The sequence below is a fragment of the Leucoraja erinacea genome, chromosome 28, assembly GCF_028641065.1.
Source record: "Leucoraja erinacea ecotype New England chromosome 28, Leri_hhj_1, whole genome shotgun sequence".
Classification (NCBI taxonomy): Eukaryota; Metazoa; Chordata; class Chondrichthyes; order Rajiformes; family Rajidae; genus Leucoraja; species Leucoraja erinaceus.
In genome coordinates this window covers 22,139,458-22,165,628 of record NC_073404.1, presented here as the reverse complement: position 1 = coordinate 22,165,628, position 26,171 = coordinate 22,139,458, and the positions used below count along the sequence as shown (strand labels likewise).

The window sequence follows — 26,171 nt, the reverse complement described above, 5'->3', positions numbered from 1 at the left end:
CATCAAAAACCTGGTAGCTTTGCCACAGGTTCCATTTGCCGTCCCAGTTACTGGCTCAGATGAAATAAAATCAGTAATATGTATATCTTAACCAGAGCTGGATTTCCGATTCCACATTCTGCCAATTATAAGGAAAGATTATATTTCACACAGTCTGCCTCTGTCCTTGCCTTGTCTACTCAATAGTAGAACCTTCATTCGTGCTTTTATTGTCACCTCCAGCCAGAGTTATATCAATGCTCCCCAACCCAATCTCCCAGCATCCATAAAGTTACTTAATTCTATCATATGGATGTAAAGTCACTATTGAAAGGTGTGATAAGGAACTGCTTAGACACATGCAAAGTGGTGCAGATGGACACATGTGTACAGTCCCACATTTACAATCACACAGGAAATACAGTAATACAGAAACTGTTAGATGGATAAAGGTTTGCTATTTCTCTTTCTCCATCCTGGTGGTTACATGATATAACAGGAATGATCCTGGAAGTCAATCTTTATCAATTAATCTATGGTAGCTCCAGACAGGTTAGAAAAGTCCAGAACTGAATGAACTTTGGAAACCTGGTTGACAAAACCTCTCATCATTTTCAGTTATGTTCCAATTTGCCTTCACCTGATGATGAGCTCCAATGATTTTCCTCGCCTCCTGATAGATGGTTTCTCCACTCCAGTGTGGATTCAGTCTCTTCAGCTCCCTCGCTAAACGATTATGTTCCCGTAGAAATATTGTATGGAATGCCAACAGTCCCAAATTTTCATTTGCTCGGCCATCGCCTAGGATTGATGGGATCATTGCATTATTTACACAAGTATAAAAACGTGAGGTCAAAACGTATGGGTGAGATTGAATTTATGCTATGATTAATAGTCCGAGGATCTGAAATTACCAAATAGGAGTGAACAAATAAGGCAAAATGAATTTCTAAATAACTAGTTAAAGCAGAGGTGGTTTGAGGAATGTATACCAGGTAAATGGCCTGATTGATCAGAAAGGCAGAGGTTCTCAGATTTGATCCAGTGGTCTAAATGTGCAGTATTCATGTTAAGGCCCTGTCCCACTTTCACGACCTAATTCACAACCTTTTTTACTCGTGGACATTTTTCATCATGATGATAAAACGCCCCGACCTACTTGATGCCACAACTACCCACGACTAGCATCACAACCTCCTACGACCTACCTACAACCTCCTACGACCTCGTGACGACCATGCTGCGAGTATGAGTCAAGGGCAAACTCGACAGAGGTCGTGACTTAGGTCGTGAAAGTGGGACAGGCTCTTTAGCAGGCTTAATGATGGCTCAGGGAACAGTGTACATGATATTCGATAGTTTGACCTGAACACCAGGACACCACGCTCTTATATTTATTCTATATCACCATCAACAATTTCTTACCAGCTTGCATGCAGGGAATATTAATACTGGGACATAAGGACTTGTTGTAGGCCATTGGACAAACATTTGTCTGGCTAACATTTCTGAAAGGCAAATATTGCAGGTTGTGGTCTGAAAAGGTAGGGTTGACTTTCAGCAAGCCCAGATCATTGGTGAAATTTCTGAGTTTCTTTGCCTGGTTTTCTGTGCTGCCGTAAACATTGCAGGCGTCGATGTAAGCCGTCTGTTCATTGATCTGCTCACATCCATTCCTGTTCCCAAATCCCAAGCGGCATGTGAGAGCCGAACGGGTGAATGGAAGGCACTGTCGAGTGTCTGTAGCCTGAAGGTCACCACAAGTTACCTGAGGATGAACAACAAGAGAAGGGGTGATAGATCGGGGTAGAGGAGCAGTTTAATGAATACATGAGCTGTTTACCATTGAAGTGTCTCTGGAATGATTTTAATGTACAATTTAAAATAATAACAAAATGCTGGAATACAAAGTAGGTCATGTGCACCTGCGGGAAGAGAATTAGAGTTAATTATAGGACAGAGCCCTGTGCACAGAAATGATTCACATTTAAATTAAATCGGACATTTTTTCAAACAGCATCTTAAGATGAGTGTTTCTCTCATGTGTTGCTAGAATTTGTGCTTGTCATCTGACACCTATCAGTGTACACCTGCACTAATTTGCAATTGTTCTGATTTTTTTATCTCAAAGTGGCCACACTGCATATATTGATTTACCGTCTGTGGATGGTGGAAAATACACGGAGTGGTCGCCCTAGGACTGAGTATATTAACATTTAAGAGATTTCACAATGTTTGAGGGAGCAGTAAAGGCGGGGAATGGATGCAAGAAGGAGAAAATTAAATGTGTAATTTTGTCAGGCACTATTCGCTCAACTTCCAAGATAGCAGCTGCAAGATGAGACAGCATTAATACACGTGCAAGTTATAGGACATATGACTGCACTTTAGGTATTGCCCTTAAGGTCACTTTATTTTTACATTGTTATTCATTCCTTCCATTGCCAATATCAAGAGCTACCAGGAGCAAATTATCACAGCAATAATTGTTTATAATATAATGCAGTAAAATGTGGATACATGTGAGGTTGCAGTATAATGTGGATAAATGTAGCAATGTTACAACATTTTGAGATTTAAAAAATCAAGTCTGCAATTTATCCCATCAGATAAAGCATAAAAAGAAGTTTAATTTGACACCTAATTCACTTTCATATCTCAAGTATTTAAAATGTTATGGCCATTTTCATACTCGGAAATTAGCATCTTGTTCCCTATTGATTTTCTATGGACATAACAAAAAAGCTGTGATCGTGGACAGTCAAAAGCCCATTACCTTCTTAAAAATTAAGAGAACTGAATGAAATTTTCAGTTATCATAGATTGAACCATTCTGAAACAAATATAAAATAATTTTACTTGGATGACCTGAAATTAAAGCATATAATTAGTTACCCAATTGTAGCTAATTTTAAACATCTATCCATTTCTTAATAAATGATTAACATTTTTAAATAAGTGTCCAAATAATATTCACAAATAATTCACAATAAAACATGATTTTTAAATCTCATTTACATTAATTTATAGGCCAAATGGAAGGAATTTAGTGTTCAATTGCTGTAAATTAAAGTCCATTTAAATCAGCTTTCTAGTGGGATCCTGTGAACACGCTGGTTTAGAACGTTCACATTGCGCTAGATTTGTGCCCCAAATGCCCAGAAAAACACTGCGGGATATAATGGGGCCAAATTAGCTACTCGCGATATTAAACTTTGTATAAAGGGATCTTAAGAAGCCCTTTTTAATGTAAAAATAAACAGCCTACCTCCTGTTGTCCCCTGTATGAGACCCGGCCGGTTGCCGGGGGTCGGGGGTTTAGAGGTTAATTTTTAAACTACTATAACACTTAGCCAAAGCTCGTAAAACTAATAATAGCTCAAGCGAGGGAATCTGCCAGCGAATTTTCGTTAATAATTAACTAGGCTGAACATCCTCGATTTGAACAGCCTAGAGAAAATCGCGTTTTAAACCCGCCCCCCTCTAAACGGCGCCACAATCGCGCACACGGGCTGGGACAGATTTTCAGCGACGCTTCAGGTAGGCTTTGCAACATACCTAATAAATGTGAGGTTATCCACTTTGGTGGCAAGAACAAGAAGGCAGATTATTATCTGAAGTGTCAGATTAGGAAAAGGGGAGTTGCATTGAGACCTGGGTATCTTTGTACATCAGTCACTGAAAATAAGCATGCAGGTACAGCAGGCAGAGTAGAAAGCAAATGGCATGTTGGGCTTCAAAGCAAAAATAATTTGAGTATAGGAACAAGGTGGTCCTACTGCAGTTGTACAGGGTCCTGGTGAGATCTAACTTGGAGTATTGTGTGCAGTTTTGGTCTCCTAATTTGAGGAAATACATTCTTGCTACTGAGTGAGTGCAGCATAGGTTCATGAGGTTAATTCCCGGGATGGCAGGACTGACATATGATAAAAGAATGGATCGTTGGAGATTGCCTATGGCTGCCCTCGACTGCCTGTAACTACATAGCGACCCCACTCGACTGCTCTATGAGTTCTTAAGTGATTGAACAGGGTAGATGCAGAAAAAATGTTCCTGGTGTTGGGGGAGGCCAGAACCAGTGGTCACAGTTTAAGAATAAGGGGTAGGCCATTTGGGACTGAGAGGAGGAAAAACGTTTTCATCCAGACAGTTGTGAATCTGCGGATTCTCTGCCACAGAAGGCAGTGGAGGCCAATTCACTGTATATTTTTAAGAGAGTTAGTTATAGTTCTTAGAGCTAATTGAAGCAAGGGATATAGGGGCAAAGCAGGAATAGGGTAATAATTTTGGATGATCAGCCATGATCATATTGAATGGAGGTGCCGGCTCGAAGGGCCGAATGGCCTACCTCTGCACCAATTTTCTATGTTTCTATGTTTCTAATATAACAGATGAAGACTCCATGGGTTGGAACTACTGATGGAGGGACCCTATCCTCGTCACCCAGTTTCCTGGCTTTCCCAAAACAGTTTGAAGTCCTGTGACCTGGATATTCTTCCAATGTAAGCATTGGATTCCCCAAATGTATACACGGTGTCATCGCTTTGTGAAAGAGGATCATAATGAGATTTCTATTAAGAATAAACAGGCTCTGGAAAATACTAAGAAAGATTTCAAAGATTGATTTAATTTTTCTATCAACAATTGTAAACGAAAATTAACCTACAAACGAGCACGTCTTTGGAATGTGGATGGAAGATGGAGCACCTGTAGAAAACCCACGTGGTCACAGGGAGAATGTACAAACCCCACACAGACGGCACCCGTAGTCAGGATCGAATCCGAGTCTCCGTGCCGCCTGTTTGGATTCAGCTGTCTATAATGGAAAATAAATTCTGTACCTTGATTGGGAAACAAGGAGCTTTCTGAACACATGAAGTCGCACAGTTGATGCCATTGCTGAAGGCCTGGATATTGTTGGATGGTTGAGTTAAACTTATGTCATGACTAATCCACTGGCCCCATTGTGCAAATAATCGACTTCTTTCAGAATCTGAAACGATGTTTTCAATGGATGCTTTCAGGATCTTGTTGGAAACTTCTCTGACCTGAAGATGAATCAGAATAATGAACAATTTGTAATCAGTATTTGATATATACATATATCTTCCTATTTATATATATATATATAGCTCATTCTGAGTGCCCAAACCCAGTGCTGGGTGAGCAGAGATGTTCATGAAATGACAGCCCCCATCAAAAGAATCCTTCAATGTTCAGTAATATTCTTAACCCAGCAATATCCCACAAAACATTATTTGGGAATGGATTTATCAATCAATCAATCAATCAATCAATCAACCTTTATGGTCATCTTGCAAAGCAACAATTGTACAGTGCAAAATGAGAAGACGTTCCCCAGGGAATACCGGAGCATCGCACATAAATCTTAAACATTTCACACATAATAAACCAATAAAAAACAATCCAGTCCCTGATGAAACAGTATAAATAGTTAAAAGCAGGCAAAACAGCAACATTAAAATACAGTAAAAACTGTCATTAAAATATCCAGGGCAGCTGATTTGAGTGGCCAGTGCCAGAGTTATTAAATTGTCAGTGAATCAGGTGGAGTGACTGTTTAGCAGCCTCACAGCCTGTGGCAGGAAGCTGTTTAGCAGTCTGGCTTTGATGCTACGGTATCTCTTGCCTGATGGCAGGAGATCCAGATGTGTGTGTGGAGGGGGTGCAGTATGTCATTAGTTATTCTCAGTGCTTTTTTCAGACATACATTATTAGTTTCAACATTTCTCCAGGTTTTTAATGTTGTCTCTTTGTTTTGATTCCTGATTAATTCCCAGTTTCTCTAACATGCATTAAAGGAATTTCTCTGTAGAGGGAAAATCTAATAGTATTGTGGTCCAAATACATACATCAGCAGTGCACTGTACCACAGATACAGTGGATTCATCACAGATGCTGGTTTACACTGAAGATAGACACAAAATGCTGGAGTAACTCAGGACAGGCAGCCATTCCTTCTCTCCAGAGATGCTGCCTGTCCCGCTGAGTTATTTCAGCACTTTGTGGGATTTCACTGGGATAATGTTCTTCTGCGTGGGTCAGTCCCTGTTAAAATGTATCATTTTGCCCCTTGATTTTAATCGTTTTAAATTTTATTTATTTGACCAAGTTTATAATGCTAAATTCACATGTTAATTTGCCATTTTATTTATATCTTTCCACCAGTGCTCCATCCCTCTCCCAAATCACGGATGGATATTACTGGTCACCCAAACAATTAACTTACAGATGAAAAGCACTCGCACTAAATGCATACTGACCTAAATTGTTTTCTATATTTATTGATTTGCATTACCAATTCCACATGAAGATAAATCACCACCCTGAAATTGATTTTAGAAAATGATCACTTGATAATATTGAGGCTAACATAGTTTCAGATTTCTGACTGAGAGTTGGATTAATAGAGCAATAAAGTAGTGAATAATGCTCTTTGGCTTTGTGTGTTCATGCCAACCATGTTGCCATTCTGCGCTAGACCCATTTATCTACATTGGCTGCATATCATTCCAAACCCCTCCTATCCACATATCTGTCCAAATGCTTTTGAAAGTCGTAAATTGTTTCTGCTTCTACAGCTTCCTCTGGCAGCTCCTTAGATGAAAGAAACACATTTCTGTTCATGCATGGGTTGTAAAGGCCACTTTCCGGTTACAGACACAATTAGACCTTTAACCTCACAGTTGCAATGGCACTGTTTCAGTTCATTTGAAAAATGACTTGGAGCCGTCTTTGTAGCAGTGGCCCTCTGTGGAGAGCAAGTATAGTGGTTACAGTCAAATATCTGGACTCCTGTTTGACTAATGACTGAAAAACCTGGAGTGTTTACAAATTTCTTCAACCTCACAAGATTTCATTTTTGTAACTTTTGGGGAACTGGTCCAACAGTGAAAAGCACAGTGGCTGCCATTTTCCTTGGCCTCAGAGGCACAGATAATAACATCAGAGTTTGAGCATCGAACAGTCCCTCTGTTGTTGCAGCTTTGATTTTTAGGTACAACATCCAATATTATTTGGTCATAAACAGATAAAACACTAAGTATATAACATGGATTAACCACCAATTATTTTAAGATTATGTCTTATATATCTTAATACCTGATATTGATTATATGAACGAGAATCGATTTGATTTAAAGAAATCTTGGTCTATCTGTACCACCTAAATCAAACTTACACAATGAGAAACATTTTAATTTAAATTTTGCTATATAAAATTCTAAATTGAGAGGAACTCGGAAGTGAATTCTGCATGCTGTAGGTGTGCTGTATTGTATATTTAATATTGCAGGACTGCCTGGACAGAAAGCACTCACACCATCACCATTTTTCTTAAATCATAAATTCTGTGTATTCTGGTGCTAAAAGCCCTTTGTTTCCCATGAATGTTTGTATGAGCAATACCAGCCAACAAACAAAGTGTTGGGCCCCTATCCCTGGGAAATCTGGCAATTACACCAGCTTCAAACACATAGAGCCATTTATTTGTTCATATTAACAGTTCACAGGATTTAAAATCGAGACAATGTTATGCAATCACTGTTTCCTTATTGAACTACCTTTCTTTCCTGGAGCGCAGGAGGCTTAGGGGTGATCTGATAGGTGTAAAAATCATGAGGGTAGTAGACAGGGTGAATGCCTGTTTTGAAAAAAGTTTTTTTTCCTTGAGTGGGAAATAAAGAACGAGGGGCATAGGTTTAATGGAAGAGTGGAAAGAGTTTGGATGACCTCAAGGGACAAATTATTCATAAAGACGATGGTGGATATATGGAACAAACTGCCGGAGGAAATAATTAAGCGCCAATAATTACCGGTGGCAGAGGGAATCCCAGGTAAAGTTTCCCCTGTATCCAGCCTTTTGGAAGGGAAAATCCATCTTCATATTCAGCTGGAAGCCAACGAGTAAATGGCATGTTGGGTATTCCCAGATACGGAGTCCTCCTGGAAGTGAGCAGAAGGGAGTTTTTTTTTCATTTGACTCCATTTTAATGTAGCCTACATAATTGTATAATTCATATACGTAGCTGGTTTCCTCATTTCTTTAGAAAGATGTAATTATCTCATTCCATAATTGAGTGAAGATCACTTCAACGTTACCTGTTGTTGCACATGGAATTGATAGCTCTGTATCGGTTGGACCAGCAGTCAGTTTCACAGACAGAAGGCTGGACAACTCTTGAACTCTTTGCTGCATGTATCATCCTGCCCAGCTCACTGACAGTTAGACGATCTAAAGAACAAATTCTCATGAGTGGAAGAGTCTGGAAATATAATCTTTTATTGAGACTGATAATGGATTTATGTTTACCATAAGTGTCAATGCTGAGTGACATATTTAGTGAATTCATGACAGATTCATCACATTTCCCTGAAGGTTAAGGTTGCAAATTGGTTCTGGTTGTGTAGATATTATTTTGTTGCTGGGCCATCATAAAACTAGCGAAGGTACCTATAATGTGCCTATAATTTAAAAAGTGCGACCTCCTTGTGATCTCAGGATTACGCCTTGGGCTAACATGTAGAGAAAGGAAGATTGTGCTGTTGCTATTGTAGTGGGTTTAAACTAGTCTGACAGCTAATGGAAACCTCACAGGGTATTGAGAAAGGATAAAGATAAAACAGGAAGGTGAAGTTAGAAAAGTAGCAAGTAAAATTAATATGTGTCAAAAATAGTTGAACAGCACAACCAGGTTACAGTAGAGAAAAATGAAAATTTACAGTTCATTAAAAGCATATTGTACCTGAATGATCACCTCATTTTCAACAAGGCAAATTAATTTCCTCCACAAATAGCGGGAATATATTATTCAAGACGTGTCAACAACGCTGAGTGCTAAATATTCCAGGGTATTTTATAGTTAGGAAGAAAAGACAAAAATGATAGGAAGCTATGTGATAAGTAAAAATGATGAGGAAGCTATGTGTTGTAGTATGATTAACAAAATAGAAGATTAGTGCAGTGGTGAGGAATGATCATGGCAAGAACTATCATGATATAGCATTAGATAAATTTGGGTCAAACTAAGATGTTGCAAAGGTCAGGAAATATAGGTAGGTGTTATTTATAGGCTTCCAAATAGTAACTGTAATATTGGACGTATAGATCAGGAGATTAGAGCTGCCTGTTACCGGGTAATACAATGATCATGGACGACCGACTACACACAGACTGAACAAATCAAATTTCATGGAATATGGTGGAAGATGAATTCATGCAATGTATTTGAGACACATTTCAAAATCAATATTTGAGGCATCAACGAGGATAAAGGTTATTTTATATCTTGTTTTCTGCAATGAAAATGGTTGATTGATAATCTTGTTATCACGAGGCCTTTGGTGGAGAGTGACAATAATGTGATAGAATTTTACATTGAGTTTGAAAGTGATGTAATTCAATGAGCATCTAGTGTCTTAGATCTAAACAATGGACACTATGAATGCATGTGAGAAGTGTCGGGTGTGTTTAATAGGGAGAATGCATTGAAAGGCATGAGAGGAGACAGAAAATTACCCATATCTAAAAAAACAATTCATACGTTGAAAAGAAAATCCTTTAAGGCACAACACCCAAAAGGATAACTAATTATCCATGGCTTATCAGAAAACTTAATGTTCTAACTCAAATGATGCTTTAGTTTCCAGAAAAAGCGGTAGGCCTGAGAAATGACCTGACATTGATAAAGGTAGAATATGAGCATAAATTGGTGAGAAACATTTAAAACAGACTGCCAGAACTTTAATAGGTGGTAGAACGAAAAAGTTTAGTAAATGTGGGACCATTGTTTAAGGGTCCTGACTTGAAACATCACCTAGAGATCTTCTCCTCAGCCATTTCACTTTGGTGCCCATAACAAAAATAAGAAAGGTTTCCATTAAATGGTGAGAGATCGGTTAGTGTAGCTTTTTAATGGTACTTGGATGTGCTTGTACACATATTACAGAATACCAATGTACATGAGTAGCAAAATAATTAGGCCAAGTTGTATACTAGCCTTTACAATGAGAGAATTGGAGCACCATTGGAGTAAGGAAGTCTTATTGCAATTGTACACATCATGGAGAGACCAGACCTGGAGTACAGTAGGTCGCTTCAATCCCCTTATCCAGGAAATGATGTACTTGCCACTAGGAGTTCATTTCCAAAGATGGTGCATTTTCCATGTGAGGATAGATTGAGAAGACTGGGATGGTATTATGTATAGCTTAGAAGAGTTTGAGATCTCATTGAAGCTTGTGAGATTCTTAAAGGGCTCAACTATCCAGATGTGTGGAGAATGTTTCCCCCTGACTGAGGAGTCTAGGACCAGTGGGCACTGTTTGAGAATAAGTAGGCTACGTAGAACTGAGAAATGTATTCACTGAGAATATATTGATTCAGCCAAGGGGCCTCAGTCTTTGTGTTCTTTGAAAATGTTGAAGGGGTAGGTGGCCCATTGATGCTCCTATTTGTTACATACTTGATTAATTTTTAAACTGACCTGTTATATTGATTTCCCATTGACTGTGCACATGAACCCAGTGTTGTTTGGGCCTCAGTGAAATCTCCACATTCTCAGCATTTTGCACCTCAATCTTGTTCTTTGCTGTAAACTGCTTGAAGAAAGTCAGAAGATGAGAAGGTGCTGACGATGTGTTAGTATTGCTTCTTCTGCTACTGAAATAGAAAAGAACAATCAGATGAACTGCAGGATAGCAATGAATACATTGAACAACCTTGTGCTTTATAATTACTCAATGCTTTTCAAAAGCCCCCTGTCTCTGCGAGATTATTGTAATTGATCAGAATGAACAAAGCTGTTTTACAACAATGTTATTATTCAGTAAGATTTCAAAAAATCGGGCATTCTTGGGATTTTAGTAGTGCCAAACTGCCAGATATTTGGACTATATTTTGAATTCACTTTAAAGTTACAATGTTATATAATACATTTCTCAGCGAATTCAGCAAGTTTCCTAGGACCCTGATCAGTTTGAAAAGAGCTTGGAAAATGGGGCCCCAGATAGTTAAATGGGAGCATGGCAACTGGTACCTCGGTGAGTCAGTAGGGCGTGTTGGAAGCAGGGGCCTGGCGAGTCGGAAGAACGTGGGAAATATTACCTGGTGAGCCAAATCATCTGGATTTCCAAATGGTTGGGTACTGGATTTTCTGAATTTAACTGTACTAGGATCACATCTTGTAAAATGTCTTCTACTGGAACTGTTTTTCAATCTTCACTCTCTCCCTAGTTTTTACTTAGAGCCACAGACCATTGGGATATACAACAGGGAAACAAACCCTTTGGCCCATCTCTTTCGACCGAGATGCCTCACCTAAGCTAATGCCATTTGCCCACATTTGGCAAATATCCCTCTAAACCTTTCCTATCTATGTATCTGTCCAAGTGTCCTTTAAATGCTGTCATAATATCTTCCTCAACTACTTACTCTTGTGAGGTACTTTGACAAATTGGGACTTAGCAACCATGAATATCCACATAGTTTGTCCAACTCACTTGTTGCAATATATTCATTAAATCCCTCCACCCGAGACCTGAGAAATGGCAGATGGAATACAGCATAGTAAGGTGTGGAGTCATGCATTTCGGTGGTAGGAATAAAGGAATAAAGGGAGAGAATTCAGAAATTGGAAATTGCAAAGGGACTTGGGAGTGCTGATGCAGGATTCCCAAAAAGTTATTTTGCAAGTCGAATCAGTAGTAAGGAAGGCGAATGCAATGCTAGCATTTATTTTGAGAAAGCTAGAATAGAAAACCAAGGATGACACCCTGAAGCTTTATAAGGCACTGGTCAAACCTCATTTGGAGTATTATGAGCAGTTTAGGATCCCATATCTGAGGAAGGATGTGCTGGCGTTGGAGAGGACCCAGAGGAGGTTTACGAGAATGATCCCAGTAATGAGGGGGGATCTCATTGAAACAACGAATTGTGTAAGGCCTGGATCGAGTGAAAGTGGAGAGGACGTTTCCACTAGTGGGAGAGTCTTGGACCACAGGCCTTAATCTCAGAATAAAAGGACATACCTTTAGAAAGGCGATGAGGAGGAATTTCTATAGTCAGAGGGTGGTGAATCTATAGAATTCATTGCCACAGACAGTTGTGGAGGCCAAGTCAATGGATATTTTTAAGGTGGAGATTGACAGATTCTTGATTAGTTTGGGTGTCAGGGATTAAGGGGAAAAGGCAGGAGAATGCGGTTGAGAGGGAAAGATAGATCAGCCATGATTGAATTGTGGAATGAGCTTCCAGTGGAAGTGGTGGAGGCAGGTTCGTTGGTATCATTTAAAAATAAATTGGATAGGCATATGGATGAGAAGGGAATGGAGGGTTATGGTATGAGTGCAGGTAGGTGGGACTAAGGGAAAATAATCATTCGGCACGGACTTGTAGGGCCGAGATGGCCTGTTTCCGTGCTGTAATTGTTATATGGTTATATGAAAGGCAGAGTAAACTTGATGGGTTGAATGACTTAATTCTGCTCCTAGTACTTACAAACTTATGAAGTGGCCGAACAAGGTACGAGTGTAATCTTATTTAATAGATTAGAAATGTTATTATCTGACACTGACATGTTTCAAAAAATGCAATTTACTTTCTTTCCTTATCATAGAAACGAGTAGTTATGAGACAATGTTGATTTCACGGCTATTTAATTAATGATTAATAAATAAGTCTGTAACCAGGGAGAAATCACCAGGGGATTTACTTGAGGTTTCATGTTCTTCAAATCTTTCACAAATGATGCAAACTATCTTAATTCTTATAATTTTAATAAATGTGCCGATGGCTTCAAGATAAGTGTCACATAATTAATATAGAGGGAAGTGAAAGGCCCAAGAGGGGGTGGAAGTGTTGAAGCAAACGAACCAGGAAATTGTAAATTTCTTGTAATTAAGAGCAGATTAAGGAAAGACAAAAACACTGAATTAGATTTTAATAACCTTGACGATTGATAAGCAAAGTTGAAAATGGAAATGATTTGGTTCTGATTATTAACAGTTCACTTTAGGTTTAGGATTATTATTGTGACGTATACCAAGGGACAGTAAGAAGCTTCGCCATGCATACCATCCAATTAAATCAGTTAATATTATACATAATTACAATCAAGCCAAAGTTAACCCACCCCCCCCTCACTCTTTCCTCCCCCCTTCTCTGCCCTGTGCACCACTTGAATACACACCCATTTCTCCCCTTTTCCCAACCCTCCACCTTTATTCCTTCCTCCAGCTTCACAATTTATACCTCTTCTATCCTTATCTCACACCTTTTGTCTTGCAACTCGGGTCCTGACCAAAAACATCACCTTTTCATGCTCACCAGGGATGCTACCTGACTTGCTGAGTTTCTCCAGCAATTTGTGTCTTTTTTTTAAACCTGCATCTGCAGTTCCTTGTATCTGCTCAAGTAGAATAGATAAAGGGGGAGATAGAGAGTGCAGAATATGATTTTCTGCATTGTAATGCATCAGTTCCATGGACAAAGTCCAATGGCAGCAATGGGGAAGAGGTGAATCGGACAGTACTCTAGCTCATGGAAGGACCGTTCAGAAGCCTGATACCAGAGGGAACAAAGCTGTTCCTGAGCCAGAGGGTGCATACTTTCAAGCTTCTGTACCTTTTGCCATTCAATCCATGCAAAACTATGATCAATAAAATTGAATCTGAGCTGATTGTTGATTAAGGCAGTCCGACCAAATGTACAGTGCATTTAGAAAGTATTCAGACCCCTTCACTTTTTCCACATTATATTATGTTACAGCCTTATTCTAAAATGGATTAAATTCATTTATTTTTATCATCAATCTACACACAATCCAACGACCCTAAGCACACAGCCAAGACAATGCAGGAGTGGCTTTGTGACAAGTCTGTGAATGTCCTTGAGTGGCCCAGCCAGAGCCCGGACTTGAACCCGATCGAATATCTCTGGAGGGTCCTGAAAATAGCTGTACATTGACGCTCCCCATCCAACCTGACAGAGCTTGAGAGGATCTGCAGAGAAGAATGGGAGAAATTACCCAAATAGATGGCGTGCTAAGCTTGTAGCGTCATACCCAAGAAGACTTGAGGCTGTAATCGCTGTCCAAGGTGCCTCAACAAAGTACTGGGCAAAGGGTCTGAATACTTATGTAAATGTGATATTTCAGTTATTTATTTTTAATTACTTTGCAAAAATTTCTAAATACCTGATTACACTTTGTTATTATGGGGTATTGTGTATAGATTGATGATAAAACATTGAACTGAATTCATTTCAGAATAAGGCTGTAACGTAACAAAATGTGGAAAAGGTGAAGGGGTCTGAATAGTTCCTGAATGCGCTGTAACCATGATGACTACTCACTTTTCTCTTGTCTCCTTATTCACTCTGTCCACTCTTTTGACTGCGTCCAGTGTAGCATTTTGCTTGAACCGATTGCCCTGAGTTTCCTGAGAATCTGTAAAGGAAGGTGGTGCACTTACTAAACTCACAAAAGATCCCAATACATTTTATTATTAGCTTAATTTAATCATTTAGAGAATTCGATAACATTATTGATATAAGGAGTGTTGCTGGAGTTAGTACTGCCTGTAAACAGGATGTCGTTCTGGGTTTGAGATCTTGACCAGCAAACACTCTTTTCCTTCGATGGCCAAGGGCATTGCTGGCACTTTGAAGGCAGTTGTAAATGTTATCGTCAATGTCTCCTCTGCCGAGAGAAAGCTCCCGAGAAAAACATGGTGACTCACGTTTTACATGTGATGAGTGTAGTTGTGGATCTTTATTGTTGGATGTGTTATTATGCAATGGGTGCTTGTTGGTAAACGACCTTTGTCTTACAGATGTTTAGTATGAGGCCCATTCTCATACATCTTAGTGAGTGAGTCAGTGGTAACTGTAAGGTCGGCCTCTGAATGTACAAGCTTTGTGCTCTGGAGATTGATAATGGTTTGGTGTGATGATGGTAAGGGTGGTGAATCTGTGGAATTCTTTGCCACAGAAGGCTGTGGAGGCCAAGACAATGGATATTTTTAAGGCAGAGAGATGGATTCTTGATTAGTATGGATGTCAGGTGTTATGGGGAGGAGGCAGGAGAATGGGATTAGGAAGGGGAGATGGATCAGCCCATGATTGAATGGAGGAGTAGACTTGATGGGCCGAATGGCGTAATTCTGCTCCTATCACTTATGCCTTTGTGACTTTGCGCCCAGAGTGAAGGTCGTCTAATATCACTAATGCATTTGTTCCAAGAGTATCTCCCTCTCCCACTGCTAAGATTAATGGAACCCTCAGTACCATCTTCCAGATTATTTAACAATTTATCACATCAGCTAAATGTATTTCAAAATGTATTCATTATTTATGATCTGGCTGTCACTGGCAAGCCGAGCATGTATTGTCAATCCCTGATGTCAATTGGGCTATTTAAGAGTCAACCACATGTCCGACCATATAAAATTGGCAGATCTCCAACCTGAAGGACAATGTGTTTCAACCACACAAGTTTGTTGTCATCATTATTATTGAAAAAAAAATCCTGATTATTACCTGAATGGAAATGCCACAGCTGCCATGTTGGGATTAGAATTCAGATCTCTGGATCAGTCCGAATGTCTGGATTTCTCATCCAGTAATTTAACTGCTGCACAATCGGCACAGTGGTTTGACAAGTTCATTTTGTTCCAAGAACAGAACCTGCTTTGAAATAACTGAAGGAGTAGTGTTTTCCTTCATTCTTCTCAGATATTTGTGTTGTGACTAATCCTCATGCTGGTTTAATGCCAGCTTTAGACAAAGAACTTTAAAGGCAAGCATCAAACAAGCTTAGGCTTGGGCTGAACATTACTATTCTGTTGTCACCACCTGGTATTCTTATCCTGGTCTCTCTAGACCTCACTCAGTCCAAATAGAGAGGACTTATCTCGCTTATCTTAAGACTCCAGTCTCATGTCCGGGAAGGAGACCCCCATGGCCAAAATGCCCAGAAAGATTTGACAGCCGACAAATGCTTTGCCTCAGCTTTAAGGAATATTTTTAAATGTTCAGGAACATGTAAGAGATATTAATGTTGACGTCATTAAAAAAAACTATTCCCATTTTTTAAGTTGGCTAAGAATAGCTAAAATCTAAACAATTGAAACCTGATTGAAATAGTGTTTCAGAAAGAGAAACACCTTGTACAATCGATCAATATGCACAGTCCTATGATCAATGCACTCCCTGACAACATGTCAGTGCAGTGGTTGGGGATCTAAGCTTCAACTCTGCTGCTGGAATTGTGTGAAGTTCAGTGGTAGAGTGAGGTGACCGATTTAGTAAAAGCAAAACATACGTTCTGCTCTGATAATACATGTGCTCAAGTCTTTGGCTTGCTTCCATTTAAATGATAATAGCTTTATTAAGACATGCCAACACTTACCTGCAAAACCATGATCAATTAATGCTTGACAATTCCTAAAGCAAATATCTAACTGCACCCCTGAGCACTATAATGGTAATCTTGCTTTTGTTGGCAAATTTCTATGAAATGATTTCATAATGTTAATAGTGAACCACTTCTTGACTGATTTACAGAACGAGTCCACACTTTAGTTTTGTAAAAATATTGCGGAATTTCTATTCATCATTCTCCTACGCAATTCCAGAGGTTTTCAAAAATTCGAACCCAGAGACAAACTGTTGTTGCAGGCCTTGACCTGCCACTAAACTGCTCCATCTCTGCATATGTTCAGGATCAATCCGCAGTGTATGAGAGTTAAGGCACAGGTGTAGTGTCTCCTGGAGAGACACAAAAGAGTGTAGGTGCTGCAATCTAGAGTGAAAAACAAACTACAGGAAGAACTCAGTGGGTCAGGCAGCAACTGTGGAGGGTAATAGACAGTCGATATTTTGGGTCAACATTTCATCTGCATACTGACGATATTATGGATATGGCAAAAGGTTCGTCCTCCAGAAAATCTCTATGGGTTCAGCTATTGCTGCATGTAAATAAACCTTCAATAATTCAGTGTAATTCAGTTTACAGATACGCCATGGAAACAGGCCTTCGGCCTACTGAGTCCATGCTGACGAATGATCACCTGTTCACATTCGTTCTATGTTATCACATTTTCTCATGCACTCAGGGCAAATTTACAGAGGCCAATTAACCTATAAACTCGCACGCCTTTGAGATGTGGGAGGAAACCGGAGCACCTGGAGGAACCGCACACAGTCACAGGGAGACTGTGGAAACTCCACACACTCAGCACCCAAGGTCAGGATCAAACCCGTATCCCTGGCACTGTGAGGCAGCAGCGCTATCAGCTGCGCCACTGTGCTGTCCCCAATTGTGAAGATGTTGCCATTGGTGTTTTTTTTAGATGCTCATTTGATTTTTGATCAGTCCCTGTGTGGAGATCTTCCTGAACTTTGTCGACTGCATATTTTTAACTAAATTGTGAAGGGAATACAGAGGGACATTGGTGCACATTAGCATTTCCATATTTACATATTACATTGCTACACTCTGACGTAACTCTATAAAATCATTTCCAGTAGCATCCTCACTGGGCCAATAAAGCCTATTTTAGAATGCGATGCAAAGTGGATGCATAAATTGAGCTACATATTTAACTCAGGCCAACGAATTGCACATGCAGTTCACAAACTCATGCTTTATTTAATTATTATGATCTCAAGGGCTCAAACCCAAATGCTGCTATTCAACTGTGAAATGTTTTAATTTTGTATGTTATTAGTATGCTATAAATATGGTCTGGATTGTTGATTTCTTGGTGATTTCTATTTTTAAAAACGGGACTGTGTTTGAATAGGAATTGGAATGCTGATTATTGGTTGGGAAGCTTGGTTAGAAAGGAGGCCTAACCATTGCCTCCACTCTTCTAGTATTTCCTTTTGGTCCTTCTTTCTCTGCTCTGCAACTATTCTCCTACTTAATAGTAAGGCCTACGCGTCCATGATAACAATGTAAGATGTGGCATTCTGTTGCAAGCCTTGAACTCCTACTGTTGTTGACTGCAAGGTTTCCCTGAGCAACCCAGATGGCAGAATGGTTCAAACATGCCATATGTCTGTGTGTTGCATCCATTGGAACACATATTGATTAATCTGTGTGGGCTACGCAACAGAATGAAGGACCATGGTTTATCACCAGGGGTTTGCCATCCAATTGCCACCTTCTCATTTCTCATGGAGCATCAAATGTTGGTTCCACAATGGTCCCCTACAGAAGGAGGGCATTGTGTCTGCTTTCAGAGTACTTGGGGGCAATTCAGTATTAAGTACTACAAAGGATAGGCACAAAATGCTGGAGTAACTCAGCAGGTCAGGCAGCATCTCTAGACAAAATTAATAGATGCAGTTTTGGATCGAGACCCGTCCCCATTTCTCGACCTTATTCCTTTTCTACAGAGATGCTGCTTGTCCTGTTGAGTTACTCCAGCATTGTGTGTCTATCTTCGGTGTAAACCAGTATCTGCAGTTCCTTCCTACACATTAAGTACTACATGTGATTGCACACCAACTGGGCATTATTAGTGTCCTGACCTTGATTTTACGAGGATGTTGCCAGAACTAGAGACTGAGCTATAGGGAGACGTTCAGTAGTCTGCGACTCTATTCCCTGGAGCGCAGGAGGATGAAGGGCGTTCTTATAGAGGTGTATTCATAAGAGGAAATCATAAGAGGAATAGATTGGGTAGATGGACAGAGTCTCTTGCCCAGAGTAGGTGAATTGAGGACCAGAGGCCATAGGTTTAAAGTGAAGGGGAAAAGATTTAATAGGAATCTGAGGGGTAACATTTTCATACAAAGGGTGGTGGGTGTAAGGAACAAGCTGCCAGAGGAGGTAGTTGAGGCTGGGTCTATCCCAATGCTTATGAAACAGTTAGACAGGTACATAGACAGGACATGTTTGGAGGGATATGGACCAAACGTAGACAGGTGGGAGTAGTGTAGCTGGGACATTGTTGGCTGCTGTGGGCAAGTTGGGCCTAAGGGCATGTTTCCACACTGTATCACTCTATGACTCTATGACTATGACCCTATGGCCTTTTTGATTGAGGTGCATCATGGAGTTTGCTGTGTGAACCTCCTCTGTGCAACAGTGTTTGGGGAAACTCCGATATGTAGATGGTATTTACAACTACTCCTTGAAGAAGCATGATGCACCGCAGTACATATTCCTCATTTATTCACAGTGCTCTGTGAAGCTCGGTCACAGAGCTATTACTGAATTGCAGACACCCAGCCAAGTGTGCACGGGTGAATGGTTCTGCAAAATTCCTTGATGGATAAATTATCCACCCCATCCACCTCCTCCTCCCTATTCTATAAGGTTGTTCTGTTCTTCATGTCTGCTGCTCAGTCTCCCAGACATGTGGCAATTCTAGAAAAATGGCCGCAAAACATTTGTGTCTGGGAGCAACTGATTCCTGGAGTAATCCTGTATTCAAGCCAAACCCCCAACTCCCTATAAATCCCAGTAACACAAACGAAGCACCTGACAATTAGCCCCTCACCAAAATGTACCAAATAACCTTCTTAAATACCAGAGTTGGGAGACTGAATGCTGAATGCCTGATCACCAATGTACATTAAACCTTTGTTTAAGAAGGAACTGCAGTCGCTGGTTTACACCAAAGATATACACAAAAAGATGAAGTAACTCAGCGGGTCAGGCAGCATCTCTGGAGAAAAGGAATAGGTGACGTTTCGGGTCGAGACCCTTCTTCAGGCTGACTCTTACTGATTGCTGTTGGTTCTTGCTGGCTAGATTGGACACAACGGTTAAGGTATGAACTGATTAGAGCATGGTATAGTTTGATCACGACTTCCATTAACACGATAGGTAGATTCCCACCTGGGTGCCATAATGAAGGGGTAATAAACAGACTACTGGAGAGACTGGGGAGTGGGGTGGGATTGGATCTATAGATGGAAAGGGATAATCGACGAATGAGGTTGGAACACTTCATGTGGACATTCCCTTCACAGATGCTGGCTGACCTGTTGAGTTCCTCAAGCAGTTTGTTTTTTGTTCCAGATTCCAGCATCTTCAGTCTCTTGTGACTACATTATGGCTGAGTTGATTGCCTGCTTATCATAGCATCCACCTGTGCAGCATAATATAGTTTATTGTTTGCTATTCCACATTGGTTGAACATATCGAGTATTGAATCTAAGATTGCTAGGGTCCATGTTTGTTGCTTTGCGTTGGTTTAACATATTGAGCATTGAATCTAGATTGCTAGGGTATATATCTTGACAATGTTCATGGAATCAAACTTGTCTGTTTTTCATTCCTCCAACTAGTAGATTATCTTTATCAGCATTTAACATTACTTGTCACTGTTCTCTTTACTCAACGTTTTAAAACATCCTATGGTATCTGAACTGCCCTGTTAATTCATCTGCTTCTCTTTCTTACAAATCTCTCACGAGTTTCTGAAAAAAAGCCAGCAATGAAAATTGGAAACAATACAGATTCTAAATTGAGCCTTGGGAGAATTTTATATCCTCTTAATTTAAATGACAAAACATTTAGTTTTATAATGCTTTTAACATCAAAAACCTCCCTAGGAGTTTTGCTGGGAGCTTTATAAAGTACATTTGATACTGATCCAAGTAAGGTGATATTATGACAACCGTCTAAAACAAATGGCCAAAGAGCTAGATTTTAAGGATGATAATGGGTTAGAGAGGCGGTGCTTGTTTTAGATCAAAGAACAAAATTCTTCACCTGGAACCTTTGGTATTCTCTGCTCAGGAGAATACAGTTCAGCCATTGACTACATTAAAGAACTGAGATCTATAGACTTCTGAACATTGGATGAATGAACGGACATGATAGTGGTGGAAAATGAAATAATCTTGATGAATGGCAGACAAGGAACGAGGGGCTGAATGGCCAACTCTGATTCTACTCCCTTCTGTTTGTTTGTAATGAACAAATAGTCACCTCCTTAAGAAACTTTCCATACTTGGTGACTTTGTGAAGAAAATCTGTTTTACACCACAAACTCAATGCATATCTCTCGTTTTATTTACTTACTAGTTGCCCTCACACTTTGCTCCCCACTCAACCACTAATTTTCTCTCCATACATTTATATTGTAATATTAATCGTAGTTAAGAAGCTCCATGTGATGACATCAAAGCACATGCAACGTTCGTCAACTGTAATATTTTTATTCACACATATCAAAAAAAAGTAATTGTCTTTAAAATCTCTGTGCTGTATTTAATTGCTTACCTATTGGAACTCCACCCATCACCGTAAGGAGTAACACAACAAAGGGCACTCTCAGGAACCAAATGTGTATCATTCTGAAAGAAAAACATTTCACATCTAGTTCACGAAACAAGTTGGTAATTATTCCTGGAAAGAATATAGTTAGCCCCTGCATGAACTATTAAATTGCTTAATAATTTTAAATGCCTCCCAGGGACTACCAGTGTTATCTGTGTAGGGTAATTGCACATCTCTTTAATGAGACAGTCTATGTTTAAGCTATAATGCAGGTGTCCCAACTTTTCTTAAGAACTGTCTTCTTGCCTCTATATAGTGATTCTTAATGTTTGTAGACACTATGAACTGCAGATGCTGGTTTACAAAAAAAGACACCATGTAATGGAGAAACACAACAGCTCAGACAACATCTCTGGAGAACATGGATAGATGACATTTTGGGTCGGGACCCTTCTTCAGACTGATTATGGTAGGGGAAGGAAAAAGCTGGAAAAGAGGTGGGGGCTGGATAAAGTCTGGCAAGAGATAGGTGGATACAGGTGAGGTTTTTCTTTGATTGGCAATGGCCAGTGATGAAAAACAAAAAAATCTGAAATAAGAGTATGAATTGTGAAGCCAGAGGAAGGAACTCGTAGTGTTTGTTCCATTTCACAATAGAGTTTAACTTGATTTGCCAAATGACCATGATTGTGATAAAAAAAAAAGCAATGTATACATCGGTAACTAGATCCGTAATGTCATCTGAGGAAGTATTTTTTGAGCTCACAACACTGACAGTCAGTTTTATGCTGTGCATCCATGCAGGCTATTGCAGTGAGCAATATTCTTGTTGTGCTCGAGTCTATTTCAAGATAGCTACAGCAAGCTATGCTGACCTGGCTCTGCCTTAGCTGCCTGCTTTCAGCTTGTGGCTGGTGGGCTGGAAGTGAAGATAACAGTGCGGCTAGTTTAGAGACACATCGTGGAAACAGGCCCTTTGGCCCACCAAGTCCGTGCCGACCAGATCACCGCACACTAACGCTATCCTACACACATTAGGGACAATTTATAATTTCACCGAAGCCAATTAACCTACAAAACTGTATGTGTGGGAGGAAACCAGAGCACCCGGAAAAAAACCCATGCAGGTCATGGGGAGAACGTACAAACTCCGTACAGACAGCGCCCGTAGTCAGGATCGAACCCAGGTCTCAGGCGTTGTAAGGCAGCAGCTCTACCACTGCGCCACAGCATGGCTGAGACCCAGGAGAGAGATACGATTGAGATCTGGAATGAGCAGCTAGGAGCCAGGGCTGGAGCAAGGGTGGGAGCAGGAGTTAGGTGCCAGTGTGTGGGTGCTAATGCAAGCACACTGAGAGATAGCCTGTAAAAGCTGGAATCTGTGGGAGGGAAGGGGAAGATTAGAGAGTAGGTTGGGGGAGAATACTCAGTGATAGGATGGACTGAGCAGTGAAGAAGAGAATGTATGGGTGGTAGGGAGGAAGACAGTGGGCCACATCACCTTTACCTGACCCTACAAACAAGAGAGAGAGAGAGAGAGAGAGAGAGAAAGAGAGAGGGGGGAGGGGGTTAGTTTATAGTTTGGAGATACAGTGTGACCACACCTTACCACAATCCTACACACGTTAGGGACAGTTTACACTTATACCAAGCCAATTTACCTATAAACCTGTTCGTCTTCGGAGTGTGGGAGGAAATCGAAGATCTCGGAGAAAACCCACGCAGGTCATGGGGAGAATGTACAAACTCTGTGTAGACAGCACACCATAGTCGGGATGGAGCCTGGGTCTCCGGTGCTGTAAGGCAGCAACTCTATCGCTGCACCACTGTACCGCCCCATTAGTTGCTTCATGATGCTACTTCATCAAATTTGTGAAGGAAACTTTCAATTCTTACAGCAGCTGTAGTGGTTTTGCTCAGCACCTTCTCGCAAACCAACAAAAGGTACATTAAGTGCTGGAGTAACTCAGTAGGTCAGACAGCATCCGTGGATGCGTTTTTGATCAACACCCTTTTGCAGACCTTTTGTGTATTAACCAGCATCTGCAGTTCTTTGTTTCTACAAACAGACAAAGGTGCTCAATTAAAGGGCCTGTCCCACTTGGCCGTCATTCGCGCGCCATTTACGCGACCTGCTAGCGTGTGGGTAGCACGAGGGTTGCGCATGGGTAGTGCGGGACGGGCGCATGGAGTGGCATGGAGGAGTGTGGACTTCGTCCTGAACTAAATCTTTGCGCGCCACCGGCCTGTCGCGTAACTGACGGCCAAAGTGGGACAGGCGCAAGACCCTGGCGCGGCGCAACGTCTCACCTCTAACAGCAGCGGAAGCAGGCAAACGATCGCCGAGCTCGGCCTGGGGCTCGCACTCCGGATCCCCCCCCACTCCTACCCCGAGAGCAGGGCCAAGACGATTGAAGATAGACACAAAATGCTGGAGTAACTCAGCAGGACCGGCAGCATCTCTGGAGAGAAGCAATGGGTGACGTTTCGGGTCGAGACCCTTCTTCAGACTGAAGAAGAGTGTCGACATGAAACATATCCATTCCTTCTCTCCAGAGATGCTGCCGGTCCCACTGAGTTACTCCTGCATTTGGTGTCTATCTTCAAATGACGTCACGTGCTACAGACGGCTGTGCGGACGCATGATGACGCGCACGCCGTCGCGCGTCAGTCACTACCAGCCTGTCGCGTAAATGAAGGCCAAGTGGGACAGGCCCTTAAGTAAGTGTGCACCTCCAAGGATTCCACCAGTTTCAGTAAACTGAAGAAAATGATTATTTTCTGCAAGCTGAGGATTTTTTCCTTATGAACTGGTTCACTATAGGCATAGGCACAGCTTTGACCTTGTGAAAGTGCATTTGAGATGTTTAAAAAAAATACTGGTGCAATTTCTATCCTCGCCGACAAAATCAAAGGCAATCATAGTCACCGTGGTCAAACAAGGCATAGGCACCGTGGTCAAACAAGGCATAGGCACCGTGGTCAAACAAAGAGCTACTGGGCAAAGGATTAAACAATGCATGTGCTTATCTCGCCTAGCTTGCATTTATAAAATAAAATAGACCATTAGATGTTCCCTGTACTGATGGTCTATTTCCTTCCATTGATTTGGATGAAAATAAAACTCTCCGTTTTTCTCTACCAAAGAATTTACAAATCAAATTTCATGGAGTCATAGGAGAATACAGCACGGGGACAGGTCTGTGTAGGAAAGAACTGTAGATGCTGGTTTAAACCGAAGGTAGACACAAAATACTGGAGTAACTCAGCGGGACAGGCAGCATATCTGGAGAGAAGGAATGGGTGACGTTCCCCAGAGATGCTGCCTGTCCCGCTGAGTTACTCCTGCATTTTGTATCTACAAGTGCATTGTTAATGTTGTGAGTCAAGCTGGCGAGAGAAATATTTGGAATCAGTTAGGATGGTAACATATATAATGTTACAAGCCAATCAATACAACACAGAGTTCAGGAAAAAAAGATCCCAATTGATGCTAGCTTTAGTAAATTGACAGAAAATTGTTTTTATGTAACTCTTATTAACATAACTTGTTGAAATGAATTTACTTACCTTTACCACCACCATCAAGTCACACCTACAATCTTCCCGATCCAAAGGCTCAAACTAACTGGTAGTTCTGATCTTAATTTAAATTGTATTGAGGTGTCACATGAAAAAAATTGACCTATTAAAAAAAGAGTTATTTCCTCGATGAAAAATATGCTGTGAAAGCTGCACAGATAAGCGAAACATTTGAACTGGTGGGCAGCAACTGATCTTGCATAATTTCAGAATTCTCACCACGGAAGAGGTGGAATCCAGCCATGATTTCTTCATGCGTTGAGTTGCAATGAAAAAAATAGCCATGGAAATAAAGTATGAATGCATGAACACAGGAAGTTGGTGTAGCCCATTCAATCCTACAAACTGGCTTTATCATTCAATTGGATTATGGCTAATCTACACGTAACTTCAACTCTGCAAACCTCCCTATCCATGGCACACTTTCAATCCGTTGTTTATCTATCTAATCTACCTTTGACAGCCTTAAAAATATTTAAGGACCCTACTTTCACCTCCCTTTACGGAAGAGGATTCCAAAGACTCAGAGTGTTCTGGCAGAAAAAAAAACAATTGTCTCATTCTGACTTGAATAAGGTGAGGTCTTATTTTTAAACAATGCTTATCTCTAGATTCTCCCACAAAGAGAAACATCCCCTCAACATCTGACCTGTCAAGTCCACTGCAAGCTTTCCGATCAGGCTTTCCCCATGTCCCTCTAAACTTCACTAGATGGTAATCTAGCCTGTTCAACATTTTCGCAATGCCAGCCAACCCTTTTCAGGTTTGTGTCTGTGATATAGACGGCACATTGGCAAAAAAAAAAAATGCTTATTATCATTCTAAGATGAATTACTGAATTCATTGCCAAATATCTTTAATCATACACGAACAGTTCTTTTCTCAAAGGCAATCAAACAAATTAAACTCAGTCATCCTAGAACTGAGGCCTGAAATTACCTCATTAAAAACGTATTAATTATTATACATATATTTGTGTGTGCATGTGTGAATGTGTGTGTGTGCGCGTGTGTGCGTGTGTGTGTGTGTGTATGTGAGTGTACAGATTAATTATAGTTGTTCTTACTGGGTTTTCTAGCTCTCTATACCTCAATGAATTCTTCTGCAAATTTAATTCCATTTGAATCCTTATTTCAAACCAGTTGTTATTCGAAGCCTCCTGGGTACACACTAGGCTCTAAAACATAAATTGAAAGATGTCTATGAGTAAAATGTAAAAATCTTATTTTTCAATCTAGAACTTTTTGAGAAATTTTCACCCGGAACATGGTTGGTTAATTTAATAATCAGGAACAACATAGTTGAATATTTGAAGAAAACTGTGATTCAAAGGCAGGGTGGAAATTTCAC

General features: G+C 40.5%; 1 protein-coding gene across 2 annotated transcripts in view; it reads right to left on the bottom strand.

Moving 5' to 3' along the window:
* LOC129710776 (eosinophil peroxidase-like) overlaps window positions 1–25,762 on the bottom strand; it is a 37,861-nt gene extending 12,099 nt beyond the window's left edge. Inside the window, exons 1-9 of one of the 2 annotated variants that reach the window (XM_055658015.1) lie at window positions 24,810–25,762; window positions 21,243–21,316; window positions 14,351–14,444; window positions 10,485–10,660; window positions 8,101–8,233; window positions 7,815–7,944; window positions 4,821–5,027; window positions 1,405–1,747; window positions 620–780 (exon numbers count right to left, since the gene is read on the bottom strand). In XM_055658015.1, the coding sequence (XP_055513990.1) occupies window positions 620–780; window positions 1,405–1,747; window positions 4,821–5,027; window positions 7,815–7,944; window positions 8,101–8,233; window positions 10,485–10,660; window positions 14,351–14,444; window positions 21,243–21,315 (1,317 nt within the window). In that variant the 5' untranslated portion in view covers window position 21,316; window positions 24,810–25,762. Of the gene's footprint in view, window positions 1–619; window positions 781–1,404; window positions 1,748–4,820; window positions 5,028–7,814; window positions 7,945–8,100; window positions 8,234–10,484; window positions 10,661–14,350; window positions 14,445–21,242; window positions 21,426–24,809 lie in introns of those variants that run through there. The other variant, XM_055658014.1, reaches the window with a different exon arrangement.
* Between the last annotated feature and the right edge of the window lie 409 nt (window positions 25,763–26,171).